At 48.0% G+C, this 26,583-nt stretch overlaps 2 protein-coding genes across 4 annotated transcripts in view; both read left to right on the forward strand.

Moving 5' to 3' along the window:
• Positions 1-26,583, forward strand: part of NFATC2IP (nuclear factor of activated T cells 2 interacting protein) — a 637,099-nt gene that overhangs the window by 435,095 nt on the left and 175,421 nt on the right. The window lies entirely within an intron of this gene.
• LOC147705936 (uncharacterized) overlaps positions 1-26,583 on the forward strand; it is a 47,449-nt gene that overhangs the window by 15,822 nt on the left and 5,044 nt on the right. Inside the window, exon 2 of the mRNA XM_086928413.1 lies at positions 18,069-19,118. Within this exon, the coding sequence (XP_086784539.1) occupies positions 18,069-19,118 (1,050 nt within the window). The remainder of the gene's footprint in view (positions 1-18,068; positions 19,119-26,583) is intronic.

Genomic DNA, 26,583 nt, shown 5'->3' on the forward strand with positions numbered 1-26,583 from the left:
GTCGCCGCCTTACCTCGTGACTGGAAAGACTTCTACGAAGAAAAACAACTTGCAAACATCCGGACGCAACACTAGATGGCAGGAGTATGCAAAGCATGTGAATCTACAGCTCTACATAGCAAGAATAGATGCTTACTGGGTAAGTAACATTATCCTTTCGTTCTGCACATATAAGGCCTGATAGAGGCTCATAATTGTAATGTAAGATGGCCTTGTAGAGCGCTGTCACCTGTCAGGGTATCCAGGTGCTAAATAGGTGAGTGTAGGCATGTGGTGAGGCTGGCCTTGCAACAGGTTGTCTCAAATCACTCACAAGAAGACTAGCAGGTACAGAGTTTTTCCTTTTTTTTTTTTCCTTTTTAATTTTTCTAAAGTGGCCTTTTGCATGTGAACACGTTTTACATACACACTCACGCATACTAAGCCCAATAGGTAAGCGCTGTGTGCAGAAGCAGTGGGGCGTCTATCGGGATCCTAGCCTGTGGGAGAAGCAGAGTGTGGAGCCGTCCTCGGTCCACATCGGCAGAGGCGTAAGTTGCGCCCTGCCAACCAGTAAGATAACCATTGCCCCACGTAGCAGTATGCCCCTCCTTAATATGCTCTTATAAGGTCACAAATGTGCGACCTATTGGCTATGCCAATGCTTGTTTTAAGTTGCATTTGCAAAAAGCCTGTGCTCTTAAAAAATAAGTACCCTGGAAATATTCCAGGGCTTCTATAATTGTCTGGCTACGCCTGACTGCAGGAGTGTAGCCGGTTTGCTTGCCCTAACTTCATTTTGAGAAAATTGTGTCAAAATGTTGCCTTTTTTATTCACCAAGTTAACCCCACTTCCCCCTCAAAGTTAGCCTGAGCCCTGCCATAAATCATTGGTGCCTACAAACTTTCAGTACCCCTGCACATTTTGAATGTAAGTAAATGTAAATGTACATGTATATGTCTTGTAAAGCGCACTGCTGCCCTGAGGCGTCGTGGTGCTGTAGACCGCTGGGGAACCCGTCCTAGCTATCCCTGTGAGATGGTCCCTACCTGGTATCTCCAAGGTGAAACTAGGCATCCCCGGCGAATGTGGGGGGCCGTTGTAGAGATGAGGCAAGCTAATGCCCAGAGTTGCCGAGTGTAATGCCTGGTTAGAGTAGGCACCGAGGCGAGAATTATCTAGTCCGCTGACCCTGGTCCACGACCCTGCCGCGTCAGGAATTGAACCCTGGTCCCGGGCCGTTCTCTGCTTCCGGGTCTGCCGCCTATAACCAGTGAGCCACACCACTCTTCATCAGTGAGCTCTTTCAAAAGCACACAGTAGTTCCCTTGAGTGCTAGTTACTACTTTGGCTTTGGGTTTTTGTGTGTTTTTAAATATTGACACAGACCTGTCATCAACCCCAACACGTTTTGCAAAAACCACACCAAAACTGGCATTAAGGTATCAGGCACTAGCAGCTAGTGCCAGGACTTTTCGTTTGGCCAATGAATGTTCTTTAGTCCTCATTTTATTAAACTTATTTCAATAAATAACCTTACTGGGAAAGGGCATAAACATGTGGTGCATGCTTGGCAAATTACTGTGCCTTCAGTGCATCCACCACGCCGGCAGAAGGCCTGAAGGCACAGAAATCCGTACCAGGCAGGTGAGTATCCCAAATTATGATGGGTGATCATCTGCTTGGGGAATGGAGGTCTTTTCTGGCCTGGTGGTCCACACATTGAAGTGTTATTAACCTTCTGCAGTCCTATGTTTTTTTTTTTTAATTTTTGAAAGCCTTTATTTGTGTAAATGGTTGCATACAAATACGGGCCTACAACCCAGAGGCCGGCCACGGAACAAACTGGAAAGCACCATTATCAATAAAAGTACGGAGTGTTTACGCAATACTACACAATGCTGCGAGTCCGTGATGCCAACTGAGTGGAACCACTCAATAGGATCAGAGAAGGTTCATTTTTATATTAAGAGAGTAAAGGATCGGCTGTATAATAAGCGTCCTGGTGCACATGGCGGGGAACAAAACCAACAACAGTATAATAGGGAATCCATAGATCTGTCATCAAAAAAGTCCAAAGCATGCAAGCCATAGATGCCCTTGCAATTCTTCTTCGGTAGTGTCCACCCGCAACCTCATGTGCCCAAAGACAAGCAGAACATCACTCTCATAACAGTCAAACCATCAGAGAGACAGAGAGTTGCAATCACTATACAGCCCAACCCGGAGAGTAAAAGAAAACGAAAAAAAGGAAAAGGGGGACTCCACGTTACTGTACCCGCCCCACGGCGATAATGGCGATCAACAATCCAGACAGCAAACATGGTTAGGGGCGGTGCGGCTACGTCAGGATAAGCGGAACCTGAAAGTACCGTATTATATAGGAATACCCAATCCTCCCCTCCCAGTAACGCACCCCGCGGGAATCACGCACAGACATGGAGACCCAAGAAAAGGACACAAAAGAGCCATAGAAACAAGTAACTATCTAATAGACCCCAATCCACCTGCCCCACCCTGCACCCCTGCAGAAGGCTATGGCCTACCCCTCCCAGCAGCGTGCCTGTCGCCCTAAACATGAACCCGAAATATAGAATGAGATAATATAGGGAAAGGGAAAGAAAACAGAGAAAAAGGGAAAAAAGAAAGCCAGGGGAGAGGATACCATGTAACAGGGCGCACGGCCCCCAGCCCCCGCCCATACAAACAATTAGTGCAGCCCAAAACGAAACTGGCAAGTTTTCAGGTAGCCATACATATTAAGGATTCGACAAATGATCACAATTTGGGGCAGTCCATAGCTCTGTGCACCGAACAGCAGTCCTCCGGATTAAGAATCGGGCTCACCCCAGTCCTTTCTTAGCTATCGCCACGATGTATGTCGCGGTAGCGGGCATAAAACAAAGCGGTGAGAAAAGGCCGTGGAGCAGCCGCCGAACGGCCAATGGAAGCAACCCATGGGATCTCCTCCGCCGATGGTAATGCAAAAGCTGTTTACGGCAATCATGTATATCTGTGTCAATGATCACCAGCAAATCTTCCTGCATGCGAACCGGGACATCGCTACCCCCACCAAAATGCGGGGAACAAACAGCAACCACCTCGGGCCCATCCGCATCTCTGAGGGACGGCCCGGGAGCAATGGCGGTCACCACATTGTCTTGCACACAAGAATCCCGGGCCAAAGTCACTTGCCAAATCTTCAGCGCTCGTAGGATGTCGCCAATCGTGGGTTCGCGCTCCCCAGTGCAGGCCCCTGCACAGTACAGAGGTACAGCATCGACATCCCGGGGCATCAGCCGCCATTTTGCGAGGACAGCGCCGTCTCTTCGGGACCAACTCCTGGGGTGGGCTCACCAGCAGGGCCCCCGCGGGATCCCCCTCAAGCACCCAAACAGCACCCTCGATGCAGAAACGAGAACCACCAAAAGAGGGGGACCCGCCGCCGCCACCGCTCCGCTGGAGCCACTTTCTGCTACCGAGCGATGAGGTTCGGAATGGCCGGGGAAGGCAACAAAGGGGGGAGCCACCAACACGGCGTCCCCCACACACAACTTGCCGCACCTCACCTCTGGAACACCGGACGGTAGTCCCAGGCGCGTTCAGTTGCCTCCGGCCTTTTCGCACAACGGCATCTTCCGGCCGGCCTCCATCCTCCACCCGAGGCCGCCACCGACACCGTTTCGCCGGCCACTCGCTGAAGGCAAGGCCCCGGTCTCCACCCCACGGAGGCCACACTTCCTGGGAGGACGCCGCTGCGGACCCACTGAACGCCGGATCCACCAGGACGGGTGATAAGTATCAGCAGACCGTCATTTATAAAATGTTATCCTTTTTGGGCAGGATGGGAGGCAGGATAGAGGAGTTTGGGCAAGGAGGCCGGCGGAGCCGAGCTACCGTGCGGCCATCACGATGTCGAGCTTGGCTCCTCCCTCCTATGTTAGGATTATTAATTCCTTTGGAAGCGTCCGATTGTTAAGTCTGCAATTGTATGCAGAACAGTTAGACAGATTTTTACTGACTCGTAAGAAAGCTGAGAAACAGCACTGCTCGAAGACCTTCTAGACTCTGGCAGCAGATGGGTTAGACTAATCTTTCAGCTATACACCTCACGCAAATATCTGCTGCAATTATAGATTTGGCAATGCCTGTAACATAGCTAGGGTGCCATGGGCCATGCTATAAATGCAAGAGCAATGTCCTGCTCCTGGTTTGGAAGGGTAAATCACAATCATTCAGATATTTAGATACAATGGGCCTCAAATGATAGTTGTGCCTCTGGGAAATGCAGTAATTTTGTTCCCAAACAAGTTGTTATGAAAGGTACATTTTACTATGAAACACTTATCTTTTTGGAAACAAGTTAATACCTCCGCCTGCTCACCACCCACCCCACTATATTATTTCCTCCCTTAATCCTTTATTATTTTTCTTTCCTGAAAAACGTCATTTTTATTTTAGTCCGTTTTCCATCTTTGAAGTATTCCTCTCTTGGATTAATGCAGGTTAATCAATCAATCAATCAATCATTGCATTTATATAGCGCACTACTTACCCAGAGGGTGTCAAGGCGCTGGGGGGGGGGGGATCTGCTACTGCTCGAACAACCAGGTCTTGAGTTGTTTCCTGAAGGCGAGGTGGTCCTGGGTCAGGCGGAGGTGGGTGGGGAGGGAGTTCTATGTCTTGGCGGCGAGGTAGGAGAAGGACCGTCCCCCTGTGGTGGCTCTACGGATGCGGGGGACGGCGGCGAGGCCGTGGCTGGTCGATCGAAGCTGGCGTTTGGGAGCGTAGAAGTTGAGGCGGCTGTTGAGGTATCCTGGGCCGTGGCTGTGTAGGGCTTTGTGTGCGTGGGTGAGGAGACGGAAGGTGATTCTCTTGTTGACCGGGAGCCAATGCAGATCTCTCAGGTGTCCGGAGATGTGGCTGCGACGGGGGATGTCCAGGATGAGTCTTGCTGAGGCGTTCTGGATCCGCTGTTATTGTCTGAAACATGCACACATTCTAGAATATTATATTTGGTTGGACGGCTGGTGTTTGGTGTCTGGGCTTGTGCTTGTGCTCAGCAGTGTAGTGGACCATTGAAGGCACCAACCGGACCTAGCCTTCCCTACCAGTTGTCAAAGGCCTGCTCCTATGACCCTCCCAATGCCTGATAACCTTAGTGTGTTTCAACAGAACAAGGGAACCCTTAAGGTATAGCATAGGGACCTTGGGCATTACATATTATAAAGAACAGTGGTCCCTATATCGAGTATACAGCAAGCAATGATCATACACTTAATAGGTCGTATGTCTTCTGTCCGTCCGGACAGGATTTTATTTTTTAGGTGAAAAAAAATTAATTTTGGGTTTTTTTTTTTAAAAATGTCAAGCGGGCACAGCCGTGACCTTCAACATATACAGGACAACAACAAAAGGAAGTGGAAAAAGCAAGAAATCTGTCTGTACACTTGCATTTCAGTGGAACAGACTTTGAATGTTTGAAATAAACCACACCATTGCATATATCAGTGTTATATACAGAATTTGCATATGGGGTTAAGGGTCGACGTTTCGATGCCTTTCCTAAAATATAGGGATCATCATCAGGATATTGGATGACATTATTGTTGTCTTAGTCATTGTAAGTGAAATTGTTAGCCTTTCCATCACATTTACATTATATACATATTTACATTGGGAGGAAAAGGGGGGAAAAACAAAGAAAATTAACATATATACCAGGCATATAACATAGGTCCTCTTTAGTTATACATCAAGTGAATTCATGTGCAGCAATCTTTTTATCAACCAAGGTGGTGTTTGTTTTAAAGAGATGGCGGCGTGAAAGTGGAGATACCATGCACGATAACGATCTCATGGCGAAATGCACGTGCATGACATAAATGGTAGTGATAGAGACGTGACCTGTGCTTCAGTTGCTAAGAAGTGAGGTACACTTTAAGACCTAATGCGAAAAGCGGCAGCTGTGAGCCCGTCAGAAAAACAGGTTTCAAAGTGATCTATGTGCATCTTGAGCGCCGAACGGAAAAGCATTCAATGTGTCAAGGGCCAAGCATTAATGGCGTTGAGCATGCTTGTAGTAGGGTGTAGAGCAATTTAAAACCTACATGATTTCAACGGCGAGTAAACGAGGGTTCTTAGAAGGTAAAGGATCGTGATGGCCGGAATTCTGTAAATAAATCAACTGCCTATTAGGTTTAGACAATTCACGCGATCAGTGCAAAGAATAGACCGGGGTGAACAGGCGTGTTACCTGCAAGCTCGGGTGTCGGCTGTATGGATGTCCGGTTATCTTAATAATCCGGAACGATTATTCACAGCGCTTACGTATACAATGATACGTCGAAAAGCACAATGGCTATCTGTAAATAATGAAAGGATACCAAGGAGATTAGAAACTGCGTGCTTACATAAAGCTGCAGTTTCGGGGTCCAACCGGACTGACACTTACTTCGAGAATGATTAGTGGCTGCCACGAGTCTGGCGATCTGGTACTGTCGGCGAGTTTACGAGGTTATTTAATAAAAGAAAATGAGCTCGAGGGTGGTGAACATCGTGAAGGGACTAGCAGGGGTGAAGTGAAATGGCAGTATTTACGGCGGCCATTTTAAGGTGGTGAATAGTGCTCTGGTGCCATGCAGTTAAGCACAGGAGGCAATACATCAACAAAAATATTTCAAAAGATGAATCACATGAGATGGAGTTTTGAAAAGTTACAGTAGGGACGTCCAGTCTTCAAGTCGGTTTAGCCCATTCCGAATGCTGTTAGTGCGTAAAATCCAATGTAACTCTTCTTTGTTCAGCAACTGAGACATGTCTGCTCCTCTGGGGGGGTGGCTTGATAATTGTAATCACAGTCCAAAGAAAGTCTTTTTCAGTGTGTCCTTTTGCAGTAAAATGTTCCACCAATGGGGCATTTGCTGTTTTACATTTTATCCTGCTCTTATGTTGTCCAATCCGTAGCTTTATTTTTTGACAGGTTTGTCCTATGTAGATGAGCTTACAAGGACACAGGATAGCATACACCAGGTTCGCAGAATTGCTATTAGAGAAATATTTCCAGTCAAATTTAATATTGCCAAATTCAAACGTTTTACCTTCTATGGTGGTGTCGCAGCAGATACAGCCCCCACACTTAACATGACCTATGAGTGGTGGCAGGCCCCAGACGTCATTTATAGTTGTTTTTTGTACTTGTGAAGGGAGAGCTGCCCTAACAAGATTATCTTTAATGTTCTTAGCTCGTTTGAATGCGAACATAGGTTTCTCTAGTGTTAATAGGCCTGCATTGAGGACTGGCCAGTGTTTAAGTACACTTTTTCTGATGGCATTGGATGCCGGTGAAAATGTGGTAACACAAATGAGTTTATCTTGTGCACTTTTTTGTTTAGGTTCTAAAAGGTTCTCTCTTGGACAGTACCAAGCTCTTTTTAAGGAATTACGTACCAGTTTTCGTGGATAACCTCTATTTCTCAGTTTTGTACTAAGGATTTTTGCTTCAGCGAAATAATCATCCCTGAAGTAGCAGTTACGCCTGATGCGGAGGAACTGGGAGAAGGGTAAGGAATCGCATAAGGCCCGGGGGTGGTGACTAGTGTATTCGAGCAGAGTGTTGCGCTCAGTGGGCTTGCGATGTAGTGTAGTTGTAAGACGGCCTTCTGTATGTCGCCTCAGCCACATCACACCCCACCTAAGAGACCTGCACTGGCTCCCGGTCAACAAGAGGATAACCTTCAAGCTCCTCACCCACGCACACAAGGCACTCCAACACCGGACCAACGTACCTCAACAGACGACTCCGCTTCTACACCCCCACCCGCCAGCTCCGCTCTGCCGACCTCGCCCTTGCTACAGTCCCCCGCTTCCGAAGAGCGACCTCAGGCGGCAGATCGTTCTCCCAACTCGCCGCAAAGACCTGGAACACCCTCCCCATCCACCTACAACAGACCCAAGACCTGCTGACCTTCAGAAAACTCCTCAAGACCTGGCTTTTCGAGCGGTAGCAGCATTCCCCACCCCAGTGCCTTGAGACGAGTGAGTAGTGCGCTATACAAATGATCTGATTGATTTGATCGATTGAAATTCCTCAGACAATGTGCCATTTAGCCAAATCTTCTCCATTGGTCCATGATGTAGGAGACAAGCACAGTACACGGCACTAAAGTCAATACATTCTAGAAAGGCCATCGGTAGGGTCACTCCAAGGAGTCAATCTCGTAGTTGTGCTGGCTCCCTCACCTGGAGTTGTCTGGCAAGGCAACCTAAGAGCCACCAGAGACTGTCTTGTGGTTGTTCCAACCGCTCAGTCTGACTTGGTCAACCTGAATATTGAAGCATTAGAATTTTGCCGGCCAATCGGACTAAAAGCTTTTTTTCACAACAAGGAAAGTCAAGACTCCGGAGCCATCCGGCCTATTAAACAAATCTTTTACACCTCCGGCATAAGCATTCCCAAAGAACTATTGGCCTATGAACAAACGGTCCTATCATCGATCACACATTTGGAAACTAAAAAATATTTTTTTTAAAAGAAACATTACGAAAAATCAACAGGTTGCTATTAGTGATTTATGACATAATGACACAATAGTAGTGAAACCTGCTGATAAAGGGGGTGCCCTTGTGGTGTGGTCAAAAGAGAAATATATTGCTGAAGCAAACAGACAAATTCAAAACTTTGAATGGTATAGACAGTTGAAGGAAGACCCCACTTGCCGCATACAGGGTGAGATACAAAATAAATTGACATGGGGATTAGAACAGGGAATTTTAGGCCCAACGGATTTTGAATATCTGAACAAAACCAATCCACGCACCCCTATAATTAATTTTTTACCAAAGATCCATAAGAACCTTCGTGATTGTGTCCGGTTGTGATTCAGTCTTGGAGCCCATCGCAAAATATGTAGATGTCTTCCTGAAACCATTCATGAATCAAGTGACATCATATCTGAAAGACACTACAGATTTTATCAATAAAATAGGCCATCCCTTCGATGTTAACAAAGATTGGACTGTCTAATATGAAGTTTTGCAGCGTTAATCTTTCTGATTCACTATGCTGTGCATTAATCCGCGGTCTAGTGGTTGGGTCTGGAATCGTAGTCCTTTTTTTTCGTAGCCCAGGTGGGCATCTACGTCCCACCTTTTGGTGTACTTCCTGGGACGTCGGCATGCTTCCTGCGGAAGCTCCCACCTTTGGGCGTCCTCTTCGGATTCTTTTTTTCCGCCGTTGGGTCTGGATCGGTCCCCCAAGTGGCTCCAGAGTTTTGGAGGAAAGAAGACACAGAAAAAACGAATTTTGCATGGAAAAGATTGAGAAGACGACTAGGAACAACACCATCGAGCCGGGACGACGAAGAAGGAGAACTTCGACGTCCAACGGAGAATGCGCACACAGGGGGCCCCCTGAGCGCAAGAAATGGACAATACACCTTTTAAATTTTGCCGTAACTGCCACCACAAATACGCGCAGAAGGACCAGCACCCGGTTTGTAACCTCTGCCTACCGGTCGACCATGAGAGCAAGGACTGCAACCCCTGCTCTGCCTTCACACCGAAGACTCTCCGGGTTAGAGAGCGACAGAGAAGAGGTAACCACAACATGCAAGGCAAGGGACAACCGCCGTCCCTTCAGGACCTGGTGTTCTCTAGCGACATGGAGGACAACATCGCCGGAGAAGATGACTACACCTCTAAAGCACAGACAGGCCCTCGAAAGTCTGAGTCAGACTCTCGAAAATCAGAGTCCAAGTCCTCGATGGGAGCACTGGCGCCGAAAGCCTCGACGGCCGCAGCTGCATCCAAGAACAAACAGCCCAGCGGATCCTTTGAAAAGGACTCCCAGGCGGCGAAAAGCCAAGGTCGTCTAAGCACGTCTCCGAAAGGGATCGAGCGACTTCGAAAGAGAAGGACCGGAAGGTAACTTCAGTGTCGACAAAGGTCCCGAAGGCCATTTCGACGTAGACGTATACGTCTAAGATCAGCCGAACCATTCAACGCCAAACTGGAGAGAAAGAAAAGACGGCTCAAGGCTGAAATGGATACCATCCTGCAAAGAAAGGAGTTCAACGAAAAGATGAAGAGGTTCGCGATTCCGTCGAAGCCAAAGACGTTGATCGTTGAAATAGAGGAGGAGGAGGACTTCGACGCTGAAAAGTCCCGAGACCCAGGACCATCCAGAGGATGAAGCCTTCTACTATGAGGAGGGTGATGACTATCAGCGGACGACCCTCTGCTCTGCATCCTCGGGGATACAGGACCTGGAGTGGCAGGACCTCGACACCGAAAGCCCAGAAGAGGCCGTGGACACGTACCCTTCAAGGCCTGCGCTGCCAGATGGCATTGGGGTCTACAATATGGTCATCAAGAACCCGGCTACGGCCTTTGGAGTCAAGCTAGATGAGGATAAACCAAAAGCAGACTTCCTCTTGGAGACTCTGCTCCCCACACAAACTAGGAGCCAGTACCTTCCCATGCTTGAGTGTCATGGCCCAGGGGAAAGACGTTTAAGAAACCCGCAACATGCAGGTCCGTCAAGCCTAGGACGGAGAAGAAATATAAACACTCCTCTAAGGATCCTCTTTACATCAGAGGATCAGTTACAGCGGACTCCATTATTGCGGCGACCGCCAGGAAAAGGGCAAATGTGCCAACATCAGGGCCACCACCAGACAAGGAGAGCATGAGGATGGACCTAACTGGGAGAAAGATGGAAAGAAATGCTGCAATGCACTGGCGCATGGCAAACATAAAATTCAGCTTTGGGAAGGGTGATTCTTGCGCCATATGGAAGAATATTGAAGGTGAGGCACACACCACCTCAACACAAGTGTGCTGCTAAACAAAGCGTTGGATCCACAAGATTCATTTTGGTTCCCCCTTTTTTTTACTTCAAGATCCACAGATTACACAAGCATACGTTCGCGCTGCAAGCTGGGTACTCATAAAGTCATGAACGGTTCATGTTGGAAATCTGTAATGGATTAAGGATTCGGATCGGCCATTTCTAAGTAAGTGCACACGGGGCATGTTGACAACGTTAAATTTTGTAAATATTATAAAAGTGTGTTGAGCCCACAAACGGACCATAAGTATCGTGAGCTATGACCACTTATTTCTTAACAGACGGCGCTGCAACCCCCAAACCATTCATAAAGATCGCAACACGTTACAAAGTAAGTCTATTTATAAATTCGGTGTAAGCTAAGAGTTGCCCTTCATTTTTTCTTTGAAAGTAACAACATAAACACTTGTTTTGCATACATGGGTAACAAAGTTGCAGAGAATTGTGGCTATTCGTTCTTTCCTTCAAAAATACTTCAATACACGCAAGTCCTGTTGCTGCATGGTTAACCATTCTTGAGCTATTACAGCCCAGCATAAGACACAAGTACGATTTTTGTTAAACATTTATTGATTCTGAGACAAAATGTCAGTCTCTTTGTTTACCGCTACAGGTTGACACTAAAGCGTCAAAACATTTGAATGAGACTTTTGACAGATAAAGGTAATCCATTGACCACAATAGTCAGTTGATTGGAAACTCGTCGGCTTTTCCGCAAATACTCAAAGGGCAATTCACTAGCCAAATGCTTAGTGTTTTCTCTGTGGAGACCATTTTTTAAAAGATTTAACCCCCCCAGGAACGTGCCCTTGTGACAACAGTCCTAATTCAATAAGACCTAAATCAGCAGATTTTAGGATTGGTATAATAAGTGATGCTAGTGTAATGTTGTCGTAGTAATTCATGTGTAACATTATTTGTAGTTGATCCATATATTCATGTATTGTGTTGTGCTTATGAATATTATTGTCAATTATTGTAAATTGTTTTTTTGTCGCGCTTAGACATGATTGTTGTAAATGCATAATAGTATGTTGTAAATAACTTGCAATCAAATTTGTGCATGCCTAGGAACAGATGGACTAGGTATTTGAGTCTGCCTAAATAAATAGCACAACTAAGTGGAGACCAGGTAATTTTTTCTTGATAAATTGATTATGTCCCACCTGGTCCCTTATGGAGAAGACCCCAGTCTTTCATAATTGTGGACCTATAGGGCATGAACCCAGGCTGTTTCTGAGCCACTATGCCATCTATCGCCTGCAATAGGCGGGTTGCCAACAACGTTGCAAATAATTTTGTCTCCCTATTCAGTAGGGATATCTGCCTATATGAGTCACACAGAGGTTTCCCAGGTTTGTGGATTAGCAGAATAGTTTCCAGTCTAAGATTTCGAGGGACTTGACCCCATACCTGGGACTCACAATACCTATTATACAGAGTTTTGATCACTTTACTCCTAACTCATTTAATATATATATATATATATATATGTGGGGGGGGGGCAGAACCGTTAGGGCCTGGAGCCTTCCCACGCCTGATTTGTACCAGGGCTTCTATAGAAAATCACTTGTTTCCACACTCAGGTTTTTTTTTTGTGCGATGTCCTGGCCTCCCTACGGAATTCTGACTGGGAGGTTTTGCACAGGAATTCCTCTGCATGACTAGAGGTGCGAGGTACAAGTCATTTTGGTGTCTGGCGAGAGTCCGGGCTGTGGACTTAGTTATTTTTGCCAGCTCCCCCTGCTGCGTGCAAATTGCTGGAATCCAGCGTTGACCCTCATCCTTCATGGCCAGCCAGGCTAGCATCATTTGTGCTGTATTCCCGGCCTCATAAATTCTTCCCTGCTGTGTGCTCTATAAAATAGTCTGGCCTCCTAATGGACAAGATGCCTATGTTTCTCCCTGAGGTTTTCTAGGTTGTTCCTGCTTCTCGATGTCTGGTGCCCCCACGTAGCCCGTTTTCCTGTCATAAAATTCCCTCTCCAATTCTGCAACTGTACAGTCTGTCCCTCATTCCCGTCCCATGAGCTATCGTGTGGCCTCAAATTTTTACCTTATTGGCATCCCAGAAAGCGGTCCCTGAGACACTATCCCTCATTTTCATGGAAGTACAAGTTGGACACCTCCAAGAAATGGCCACAGGTGGCCTAGTTAGTCAGCGCCCAAGGATTCAGGTGCCCTCCGCTCTGTGATGATCAAGGAAAGGTCTGATATTTCCTTAGTCAAGTAGGTTGTGTTTCTGTAACTGTATCATTGGGATCCGGGCAACAATAAGTAATATAGGTGTGCCAATAAACTGACATCGTTGGCTGCATGTGAGCACGGTCTGTCCCCTTGGGGTGCAGCCCACCAGAGGTCCTATGGAACGGTGTCGACCTATGAATGGGGATCAGTCTAATAGCCTGCCTGTACTATAGTTTTGTATTGGCCCTTCCCTAGGAAATCACAATTGGCGCCTCTCAAATGCTTTTCCTGCTGCAGATCATGTCTAGTGAATGTCTTGCCAAATATCTCATTACCACCACACTCTTTAATTTACTCCCAAGCCCATTTACATTCCAGGAGATACTAAAGGAAATGCCCTTTCCTAGTGATTGAGAACCCACCTCTCCTAATGTCTGTGTTCTGATTCCTCCCCTCCCTTTCCCAGCGCCATTGCACCACCTGTCTGCAGCTAGCAGCCATAGCTACCTTCAACTGTTACCCCACACCCTCCAACTCGTGCTGACCGTATTCAACCACCCACCTACCCAATTCTTGAGGAGCCGGTCACCCCCCACCCCCTAAACTTTGATTCATTCTTAGTATTATGGTCCGCATGAAAAATAGGGATCTGGCGTAGCCGGTCCTGCTGGCTCTTGTTGTGTAACATCCATCAATCCCAACCACTCGATCCATAGCCCTTCATGAGCTCATCCAAAGTCTCCCCTCTGGCTACTTCAAGCAACCTCATCTGCCATCATCATGGTGTCGAGTCCAATCCTTCAGCAGCATCCCTTGAGCCAGTCGATCCTTCATCAGACTTTCCAGAGTGTCTAGGAGTTCAACTGGTTCAGGGAGGGCTACCGAAGACCTTCCTGTAGTTCCACAACCACCTTGCCCCTTTCCGTCTGTGCCTTGACCTTTGCGGGGGGGTCACCATAGATCTTCGGCATGGGTGTCGCCACGGCCACTACGTCTACTATTCAGGACTTCGCTCTCCGCCACAATCCAATGACATTGGGTGGCCCTGCCTCTCCAGCCGTCCCCTATAACTCCCTTATTGAAAAAAACAAGCTTCACTGGCCTCCATAACCTAGAGTTTATTGACCACTAGGGCGGTTTTTCTTTGGTGCTGTATCAACCAGGTATAGTCTGGTTAGATGCTCACCGGGCTTCCATCGAACTGTCAGGACCAGAGGAAGCGAACAAGTTTCAATATTGGCCCAGTCTCTGAAGTAGAGCATTCTGACCATTTTAGACTTGGGTGGTGCTCTGCGACCACCCAGACCCCTTTCCACATTAGATGCTGAGGATTAAGGAGTCGCCACCTTATCCCCTAGCATCTCCAAGGACACTCTGTGCTCCACATAGAGTGCTGCTGAGGGTTCCGCTGCCCTTTCTGGCATTCCCACCAGACTTATTTTATTTAGGATGGTCTCTTGGTGACTTCCACTGTGGCCGACAACTTCCACTTCATTTTGCAGCTTCCACAATCTAACCTCTTGGTCCATCACGATGGGTCGGAGCTGAGCAGCGGTAGACTGTCTGTAACTGTCTGCCAATTTAGTATAATCTGACCTCAGAAGGCCCACATCAACCACCACTTCCTCCGTTTTTTAGGTCTTGTAGAGAGACCTATTGCGGTGAAACCAGAAAGTTTCACAGAGTGTGGATTTTCAACAGTTCGCGTGACCACAAGCACACGCATTTCTCTTCCAGGGGATCCTCATCAATAGTCATAAGCATTAGAATATTCCCGCCCATGCGCGGGACCCCGGAAACAATATATTATATGTGCCCCACATATACATATACATATATATATATATATATATATAAATATATATATATAAAAATAAGCAATTGCAGCCAAATAAAACAGTAGAGCTGGAATATGCTGTGAAGAATTTCCACCATACATGTGTATTAGCATTAGAAACATGATAAACAACACCAATGCTTGTTTAGAAACTGTTTTAATGCTTAGAAAACAGCAGAAATTCTTATAAGACACTGTAAGCATATACAGCTCCCAGGCTGCATTGCAAATACCCAGTCTAAAAAGACTGAAAAGCTAACCCTGTGGCTGCATGTACCAAAACTGACGCTGTGCCTTTAAGGCACCTCTGCCCCTAGCTTCCCATCATGCCTCAGGGGTTACAGTTAGGTCAGTTGTTCTTTCCGGCTCCTTCAGGAAGGACCCTGGATACACAGCTCCACAGTTTTTCTGCCTTTTTCAGTCAGAAAAGCTTCTAAAGAACATTTTTTTGATTTACTTTGACTTTTTACATCAGGGTCAAGTAAATAACTGCTTAGCAGTCGAATTTTTGTGAGGTTTTTCCTGTCAGGATGCCTTCATTATTCGATGATTGCCCTTCTTGTGGCCACAAGAAGGCAAAAACGGACTCTCATGAGGTCTGTATTTTATGCTTGCCAGAAGATCATGATCCAAAGGACTGTTCTCATTGTCAAAACCTGTCTGACAGAACTTTAAAAGACAGGGAGAGGAACAGGCTCTATGGTTTGGCCCAAAGATCCATGAGGGGAAGATCTACAGAGAGGAAGAGTTCAAAGAGACCCAGAACTCCCTCCAAAGGCGAGTCGGAGCGTCCATCGACCTCAGCGCCGGGCTCGGCGCTGAAAAAACATCTGATGGAGAAATCGAAAGATAAAGCTCCGTCGACGTCGGGACCGGCGTCGACGAGGAAATCGTCGTCGAAAAGAAAATCACCGACGACGAAGAAAGCTCCGCCGTCGTCAACTAGGCGACGATCGGCGTCGAGAGAAGCCACGAGATCTCCGTCGACGAGAAGATCGACGTCAAGACGTAAGTCAACTCCGCCGCCGTCAACCAGGCGACGGTCGGCGTCGAGAGACAGAATACACTCGCCGTCGTCCCAACGTCGACAGGCTTCGAAGAGTGTGACACCTCCGCCGAAGTCTCCACGGAGGCGCTCGGCGTCGAGGAGCAAGAGCCCCCTCGGACGATCGTCGTCGAGGAAGGGATCATCGTCGAAGACGTGTCGGCGCTCGACGTCGAGGATGTCCGATCCTCCGCCGTCGCCACATGCCAGGTCGACATCAAGGGCTTCGTCGACGACAGGACGTCGAAGGCCATCTCCGTCGCCGACAGACCAACGTCGGCCGACGTCGAGACCTCCGTCGACGGCAGGGCAACGCCGTTCGACGTCGAGACCTCCGTCGACGGCAGGGCAACGCCGCTCGACGTCGAGACCTCCGTCGACGGCTGGGCAACGCCGTTCGACGTCGAGACCTCCGTCGAAGGCGGGACGACGCTGTTCGACGTCGAGGGAGAAGACACCGTCAGCGGCTCGACATCACAGGTCGACGTCGAGAGAACACGGGTCGTCATCGAGGCGTTCGACGTCGAAGATTATCACTCCGTCGACGCCGCAGAGGCGTCCAACGTCAAGGGAAAGACTTCTAAGACGTCCGCCAACACCGGTGAGACGAAAATCCCCTTCAGTGCCTTCGACTATTTTGGTGACCCAATCGGCTTCTCACCATTCCTCCTCAAGGGCCTCTAGCTCATCGAGGTCCAGTTCCAGGAGTAGAAGCCCGTTGCCCCAGCGAAAGATAACACTCTCGCCAAGATGGTATGCTCCTTTGCACACGTGGAAGGATTCTGGAGCGACGGAGAGGCTGCACAGATATGTAAGCCCACTCCACAGGTCACCTCTTCAGAGACTGGTAGAAGAGGCAGACAGACAGAGTCCTATCAGGCACCAATCACGCTCTCGGGAGAGGAGAGCGGAAAGGTCGCATACCCCCAGGGTCTCCCGATCACCGCGGAGAGAGCATCCCAGATCTCAAACGCCGAGAAGGGAGAAACGAACTGAGAGGTCGAGATCTCCACGAAGGGAGCGTCGGAGAGAATCACGTTCTCCTCGAAGGGAAGACCGACCGAGAAGATCGCCAGTGAGGAAGGTAAAATCTCACCACAGGAGAAGGAGAACACCATCAACCTCCTCCTCATCCTCTTCAAGATCTTCTAAAGGGGATTACTCCCCAACGCTGGCAGACAGCCCTCGCTCCAGAGCTTCCCCGCTTGACGACGTCAACACATACCTAGACGTTCTTCAAAGGGGCGCTCAAAAACTTCAAATAGAAATGGCTGTTCCAGAAGTTTCCACTACTGTAATTTTTGAGACCCTTCGGCACAAATCATATTCACGGCCTTTGCTCCCATTGGTTCCAGGGATAATGGACCCAATCAAGGAGGTCTTCCTCACGCCAGCGGCAATCAGGGCGGTTCCGGCACGTATCCAGAAAAAGTATAGGCCGGCCGACTCGGACCCAATCTTTGTTAAAGGGGAGCCTGCGGCGGACTCTGTTATCGTAGCCTCAGCTAGGAAGAATCACGCAGTCGCACCCTCTTCTTCAGTTCCTCCTGACAAGGACAGCAAGACCCAAGATTCTTGGGGACGCAGAGTGTGCAGCACAGCAGCTTCATCACTGAAAGTCTCTAGTGCCTCAGCACTTCTCGGCAGATATGATAGAGCACTGTGGGACTCCATGGAACGATTCAAAGAGAAATTGCCCAAGGAGGACCAGAAGGACTTTGAGGAAACAGTGACGGAGGGCTGTTTGGTGGCAAACCAAATGATCAGTTCGTCCGCAGATAACGCACTCCTAGCAGGACATGCCTACTCGCATGGGGTCTGCGCGAGAAGATCTTCTTGGTTGCGGTTGACGGGTCTCAAACCAGATGCCCAGCAACGCATCCTCAATCTGCCCTTCTCAGGATCTTCACTCTTTGGGGAGCATGCCGATCAGGAAATGACCCGCATGAAAACCGAATTGGACACGGTGAAGGCGGTTGGTCTGGAAAAGAAGAAAGAGCCGTTCAAGCGACTCTTCAAGACCAACAAGAACCGGGGAGGCCAACAGAGGGTTCAAACCCCTCAATGGTCTCAGAACAAGCCACAAGGGAAGACACAATACAGAGGAGGAAAATCAGGCAGAGGCGGACATCATCAGTCCTCTGCCACGCCCAGAGGAGGCAAGGCCTGAGCAGTGGCTTCCTCTGGCGCCGTTACCCACTCCAGTGGGAGGAAGTGCTTCGCAACACCTGGAAGAGTGGGTCAGCATCACAAAAGATCAGTGGGTGCTGAATATACTGCGCAATGGATATGCGCTACGTTTCCGGAAGAGACCACAACCGATTCCTCCAAAAAAGACTCGCTCGTACCATCTAAACCTCCTCAAAAGGGAGGTGAGCGTCCTCTTGCAGAAAAACGCAATCGAAGAGGTACCCCCATCCCAAAGGGGGAGAGGAGTGTACTCAAGGTATTTTCTAGTCCCCAAAAGAGACCAAGAGGACAAGTTCAGACCAATTCTAGATCTTCGGTCCCTCAACAAAGTGGTGGTCAAAGAGAAGTTTCGCATGCTGGCACTTCATCAGATATGTCCTCATCTACAAAGTGGAGATTGGATGTGTTCGGTGGATTTACAGGACGCGTACTTCCACATTCCTATCACACCAGGTCATCGGAAGTACTTGAGGTTTCTGGTAGGGAACAAGCATTACCAGTACAAAGTACTTCCGTTCGGTCTGAAATCCGCACCAAGGGTGTTCACCAAGTGCATGGCAGTGGTAGCGGCATGTCTACACAAAAAAGGTCTTTTTGTGTACCCATATCTGGACGACTGGCTCCTGAAGAGCCAGTCCCCTCATCAAGCCACCAAAGACTGTCGTCTGTGTCTTCAACAACTACACAGGCTTGGGCTCCACGTGAACACAGAAAAGTCAGTCCTGCATCCCACGCAAACCATCCACTATCTGGGAGCGGTCCTAGACACAAATTTAGGAAGAGCGTTTCCTTCGCAGGAGAGACTATCTTCCATGGGGCAGAAATGCAGAAAGTTACTTCAGTCTCCTCGTCCAAAGGTGCGAGAAGTAGCGTCTCTACTGGGCTCCATGGCGTCCTGCATCTTCCTAATTCCAAACGCCAGGTTGAGGATGCGTCCTCTTCAAGAGTCTGTGGAAGACCAGTGGGACCAAGCGACTGGAGATTGGGAGGATCGAATCATCCTATCTCAAGCAGCACTGTCCTCAATACAGTGGTGGACTCGCACTCAGAATGTCTTGCAGGGAGTCCCTTTTCAGCAGCCTCTTCCTTCGATGTCTGTGATAACGGACGCATCTCTGGAAGGTTGGGGTGCTCACATGGGTCGTCTTCAGATTCAGGGTCGCTGGTCGACCAACCTTCAGACTTACCATATCAACATGCTGGAACTTCGAGCAGTACATCTGGCGCTCAAAGCGTTCCTTCCAGCAATCACAACGGACAGGATCTTGGTTCAGACGGACAACACTACAACAATGTTCTATCTGAACAAGCAGGGAGGAACACGGTCTCGCCCTCTGTCTCAGGAGGCCCAAGCCATATGGCACTGGCTTCTGGCTCGGGGACTGTCGGTGGTGGCAGTACACCTTCCAGGCGAGCTAAACACAAAGGCGGACGCACTCAGCAGGCACTTCGAAGATCAGCCAGACTGGGTGCTAAACGACGAAGTAGTCGAAGAACTCTTCCGTTGCTGGGGCCGTCCAGACATAGATTTATTCGCGGACGACGAAAACGCCAAATGCCACGCCTTCGCGTCCAGGTTCCACCGACCAGGGACACAAGGGAACGCTCTCCTGCTGGAGTGGACAGGGATGTTCGCCTATGCGTTTCCTCCTCTGGCTCTGATTCCGAAGGTGGTGGCCAAGCTCATCAGATCGAGCATGGACATGATCCTAGTTGCTCCGGATTGGCCGCGACAATGGTGGTATCCAGACCTATTACATCTGTCGCTGTGTCCACACAGACGTCTGCCATGCAGACCAGACCTGTTGAGCAAAATGAACGGGAGGATCCTGCATCCCAACCTCCCGTCACTGAACCTGACTGCATGGCTCCTGAGGTCTTGCAATACGGACACTTAAATCTGCCTCCGGAATGTATGAATATTTTAAAAGAGGCAAAGAGGCCTTCCACTATGGCGTCTTATGCATTCAAGTGGAAGAGATTTTTCATTTGGTGTAGGGACCATGGCTTTGATCCCACCACAGGGCAAGAAGAGGTAGTCCTCCCTTACCTCCTTTACTTAGCGACATCAGGGTTGAAATACGCTTCTATCAGGGTTCACCTATCTGCCATAGTAGCGTACAGAAAATCACCTACACAAACGTCGTTTTTTCAGGTCCCAGTGGTTAAGGATTTCCTGCAGGGATTGAAGAAGGTCTATCCCCCTGTGAGAAATCCTTCTCCTCCCTGGGAGTTGAACCTGGTTCTCTCCAGGCTGATGTCTGCACCGTTTGAACCTATACACAAGGCCTCCTTGCAGCATCTCACTTGGAAGGCGGCCTTCTTGGTGGCAATAACCTCTGCTCGCAGGGTTAGCGAGATTCAAGCACTCTGCACCAAGGAACCCTACACGGTGTTTCACCACAACAGAGTGGTAATGAGAGCTCACCCCTCTTTCCTTCCAAAAGTGGTATCGGATTTTCATATAAACCAAACGATTACCCTTCCTTCGTTCTTTCCTAACCCATCGACCCCAGCTGAGAGGTCGTTGCACTCGTTAGATCTTAAACGGGTGCTAAAGTTTTACCTAGAAAGAACAAAGGGCACCAGAAAGACAGACCAACTCTTTGTCAATTATGGGTCAATGAGGACCGGGTTTGCGGCAGCCAAGAGGTCCATCTCCAGATGGATTGTCTCATGTATCAAACTAGCATACCAGCTGGCTGGCAAACCTTTGTTACAATCACCCAAAGCTCACTCCACTAGAGGGAAGGCAGCCACAACAGCATTTTTACATGACATTCCCATGTCAGAAATTTGCAAGGCTGCGACATGGAAATCAGTCCATACCTTTACAAGGCATTATTGCCTAGAGTCTGATTCCAGAGCGGATTCTCAAGTAGGGCAAGCCTCCTTGAGAAACCTATTTGGGTAGAATAAGGCCTACTGTTTGGGCCTACGAATGTGAATGTTACCTGTTGATTCCTTTGCCCGCAGGGATGAGGTGAGGCTCGCTACTCTATTCTAATGCTTATGACTATTGATGAGGATCCCCTGGAAGAGAAGGATTAGTTACTTACCTGTAATCCTAGTTCTCTTCCAGGGGTATCCTCATCAAAGTCATAAGCAACCCTCCCGCCTCCCCGGGCAAAGGACTTTGTTTATTAAGTAGGAGATGTTTTAACCTGTTATTACCATGGTTTTGTTTTCAGTCTCCGAAAAGAACAACTGACCTAACTGTAACCCCTGAGGCATGATGGGAAGCTAGGGGCAGAGGTGCCTTAAAGGCACAGCGTCAGTTTTGGTACATGCAGCCACAGGGTTAGCTTTTCAGTCTTTTTAGACTGGGTATTTGCAATGCAGCCTGGGAGCTGTATATGCTTACAGTGTCTTATAAGAATTTCTGCTGTTTTCTAAGCATTAAAACAGTTTCTAAACAAGCATTGGTGTTGTTTATCATGTTTCTAATGCTAATACACATGTATGGTGGAAATTCTTCACAGCATATTCCAGCTCTACTGTTTTATTTGGCTGCAATTGCTTATTTTTATATATATATATTTATATATATATGTATATGTATATGTGGGGCACATATAATATATTGTTTCCGGGGTCCCGCGCATGGGCGGGAATATTCTAATGCTTATGACTTTGATGGGGATACCCCTGGAAGAGAACTAGGATTACAGGTAAGTAACTAATCCTTCCCCACATCAAAGCCTCAGCCTCCGTCCCTTGCCATTTGCTTCCTAACCAGCCTGCCTCGCATAATTGCATCAGACCCGACACTTCAAAGGAATGCGCCCCTCGCAATGCCTAGAGCCACTTTCACGGCCGCCAGGCCGTGCATTGCTCTTCCCCCCTCGCATAATTGCATCAGACCCAACACTTCAAAGGAATGCGCCCCCGCAATGCTGAGAGCCACTTTCACGGCCGCTAGGCCGTGCATTTCTCCCCCCCCCCCCCCCCCCCCTCCCCACAGCAATGCCAAGAGCTTGTTTGTTTTGTAATTTCATTTCGCAGCCGATTTTAATTTAATTTTGCGTCCGCTTTTTTCACTAAGAGTTTACGAGTGCCATAGTTGTTTCTCTAAAACTCTTGTGATCACTCCGTACCAGCGGATGGGAGGTAAGTATGCCGTCTCGCCACCCTTTGCCAAATACCCCAAGTAACTACCCACGTCCCACACTAAATGCCTCACTTGTCAGTCTTTCACAAAGTTGGAACTTCCCTATTTTCAGTTACGTTCAGTGAATATTTCATGAAAGCATCCCCGCAGCCGCAGGCTCAGACATTTGTCACAAACATTACATATGCAGTCCGTTGGATGACTGTGGTGTAATAAAAGCATAGCAAGTGTAGCACTCACTACCGCAGCTGTATTCATCTCCAAGCTATGAGTACTGTGACCATATTCTGTAGCTTTAATGGAGCATAGACTTTTAGTCAGTATTTCTGATTGGTTCGCTTTTAGTTTACACGTGTCAGTCACATCCTCTTGAATTTATTTGGAAATATGGTGCCTGTAGGAGCACTATCTGATTTGTTTTCAGTAAACCGCAAATTTACACTTAAATACATACTTTTATCACCAAGCATACGCTGTGATGACGCTACACAGGGCTGCTCCCCCCACAACAGGCCTCTTTGAGTCTGGGACAATCCATGGCATGTACATGACGTCGACGGCCTTCCCATTCCCCAAACTTCGTACTCCTCTGCTGTTCCTGGATGATGAGACTTTGGTAGACCCTGCAGGTCCCTATAATCCCGCTCAACTCTGCTGTTGGGCACTCTCGTAGGCATGTTGTGGCAAGCACTTGTGGTCATCATGTGAAAAAGACTCTGACTGCCTGTGAGACCTCCTCTTGTGAGCCCTAAACTGTCTGCAAATGGTCCCACATCACCCGTCATAGACAACGTGCCTTTTAAACAAGCACAAGCTTCGCCAGTTTTGGCTTACTTCCTGACACCGGCCATGATTCCTTGGACGTGTTAGGAGTGTGGTATCCGCCCAGTATTTGTTCTGTGTTGTGCCCGTTGTTGGAAACGTCCTTCCCTCTGCAGAAAGCAGTGTTTGCATTCTGATGTGGTGACTCAGGATATTGCACGTACATTTCAGTTGAAGCTGGCAACTCTCCTAACACCGACCGTGGCCCCTCCCCCGCTCGGCTACCTGCTGTTCTGAGAGGAATTCTGTCGGAATTCCAGACGGTGACTGCTGTGAAGTGCCCAGTGGGGGCGGGGCCTGTAATGGTGTGTCTTTGTTGGGGAAATTTCTTCTCCTGAGTTTCACTCTTTAGTCATCAGACCATGCGGAGACTCACGTTATGTTTTTTTAGTTTGAGCCTGTTCGAACCATCCCTAAGACTTCACAACCAGCACGGACAGTCCTCCCCATTACACAGCCGTCTCTTCAGAGTCTGCAGGGAGAGAGGCACATCTTTAGGGACGGGGAAGGTGTTTAGGGTGTTACACCCTCCCAATAAATGTGTTTCCGCATGCCTCGGCCAACTCGTTTTTATTTTTTATTTACATCTTAAATAATGGTGGTCAAGCATCTAGTCCTGTGCGGCTTGTTTTAAATTTCTCACACTCTGTTTGTGATCTCCCTCCTCCCTCTCTTCACCCCCGCACTTGCCTCCTACTATTTACCCCCGAGGACGAATGTTATCTCCATCTCTGACGGTGCCAGAGACTCTTGAGCAGACTGTAACATCTAGGCCAAGTAGGCAGTAGCCCTCCCTCGGGAAACTGAGCTCCTTCTCCGAGCCGCAGGCCCGACCCTTCACACCCCCCACACACACACACACAACCCCACACACAGAACCACAACCCACACAAACACAACCCCACACCACACAACCAGCCCCCACACACCCACAACCCCCCACACACCCACAACCCCACACACACCCACAACCCCACACACACCCACAACCCCACACACCCACAACCCCACACCCACCCACAACCCCACACCCACCCACAACTCCACACCCACAACCCCACATACAACCCCCCCACACACAACCCCATACACAGACAACCCCCCCACACACAACCCCTTACACACAACCCCCCCGCACAACCACACAACCACGCAAAACCCCATGCAATACCCACGCAAAACCTCACACTCCCCCCCCTCCCCCCCAGACACTCCCCCCCAGACACTCCCCCCCAGACACTCCCCCCCCAGACACTCCCCCCCCAGACACTCCCCCCCCAGACACTCCCCCCCCCGACACTCCCCCCCCGACACTCCCCCCCCCAGACACTCCCCCCCACAAACTACCCCCCACACTACCCCCACATACACAAACCCCACGCAAAACCCCCCGCAACCCCCACACTCAACCCCCACACTCAACCCCCACACTCAACCCCCCCACGCAACCCCCCCACGCAACCCCCCCCCACGCAACCCCCCCCACGCAACCCCCCCCACGCAACCCCCCCACGCAATCCCCCCCCACGCAACCCCCCCCCACGCAACCCCCCCCACGCAACCCCCCCCACGCAACCCCCCCCACGCAACCCCAACCCCCCCACGCAACCCCCCCACGCAACCCCCCCACGCAACCCCCACACACACAACACAAACACCAACACAACTACACCCACACACAACCCCACATACACAACCCCACATACACAACCCCACATACACAACCCCACATACACAACCCCACATACACAACCCCACATACACAACCCCACATACACAACCCCACATACACAACCCCACATACACACAACCCCACATACACACAACCCCACATACACACAACCCCACATACACACAACCCCACACACACACAACCCCACACACACACAACCCCACACACACAACCCCACACACACACAACCCCACACACACACAACCCCACACACACACAACCGCACACACGAATAGCAAAACATAGCATATCAAAACATAGCATAGCAACACAAAACATAGCATAGCATAACAAAGCATAACAAAACACAAGGAAACATGGCACAACACAACAAAACATAGCATATCATCAGAAAGCATAGCATATCATAACAAAACAAAGCATAGCATCACAATGCATAGCACAGCATCACAAAACATAGCATACCACAACAAAACATAGCATAGCATAACAAAACAAAACCTAGCATAACAATACAAAATCTAGCATAACAATGCATAGCTTAACAAACCACAACAAAACCTAGCATAACAAAACATAGCATAGATTAACAAAGCATAGCGAAACACAACAAAACAGCATAGCTTAAACACAACAAAGCATAGCACAACAAAGCATAGCACAACAAAGCATAGCACAACAAAGCATAGCATAACGAAACACAACAAAACATTGCAAAACAAAACCTAGCATAACAAAACAAAGCATAGCATGGTATTTCATAACAAAACATAGCACAGGATAGCATAACAAAACACAACAAAGCATAGCATAACAAAACATAGCAAATCAAAACAGCATAGCATAACAAAGCAATGCATAACAAACCATAGCATAACATAAAACATAGAATAGCATAACAAAACACAACACAACACAGCACAGCATAGCATAACAAAGCATAGCATAAAAAACATAGCAAAGCAAAACACAACACAACACAACACAACACAACACAGCATAGCATAGCATAACAATGCATATCATAGCATAGCATAACAAAGCATAGCATAGCATAACAAAGCATAGCATAACAAAGCATAGCATAGCATAACAAAACATAGCATAACACAACAAAACCTAGCATAGCTTAACAAAGCATAGCATAACAAAACACAACGAAACATAGCATAAAAAAACATAGAATAACAAAACAAAAACATAGGTTCGCAAAGCACAGCCTAACAAACCATAGCATAACAAACCATAGCATAACAAACCATAGCATAACAAACCATAGCATAACAAACCATAGCATAACAAACCATAGCATAACAAAACAAAACAAAGCATAGCATAGCATAACAAAGCATAGCATAGCATAACAAAGCATAGCATAGCATAACAAAGCATAGCATAGCATAACAAAGCATAGCATAGCATAACAAAGCATAGCATAGCATAACAAAATAAAGCAAAGCATAACAAAACACAAAGAAACATAGCATAACAAAACCTAGAATAACAAAACAAAAACATAGGATAACAAAGCACAACATAACAAAACAAACCATAGCATAACATAAAGCATAGCATAGCATAACATAGCATAACAAAGCATAGCATAGCATAACAAAGCATAGCATAGCATAACAAAGCATAGCATAGCATAACAAAGCATAGCATAGCATAACAAAGCATAGCATAGCATAACAAAGCATAGCATAGCATAACAAAGCATAGCATAGCATAACAAAATAAAGCAAAGCATAACAAAACACAAAGAAACATAGCATAACAAAACATAGAATAACAAAGCACAGCATAACAAAACAAACCATAGCATAACATAAAGCATAGCATAGCATAACAAAACATAGCATAACAAAA

Source organism: Lissotriton vulgaris, chromosome 7 (assembly GCF_964263255.1).
Source record: "Lissotriton vulgaris chromosome 7, aLisVul1.2, whole genome shotgun sequence".
NCBI classification, from domain to species: Eukaryota; Metazoa; Chordata; class Amphibia; order Caudata; family Salamandridae; genus Lissotriton; species Lissotriton vulgaris.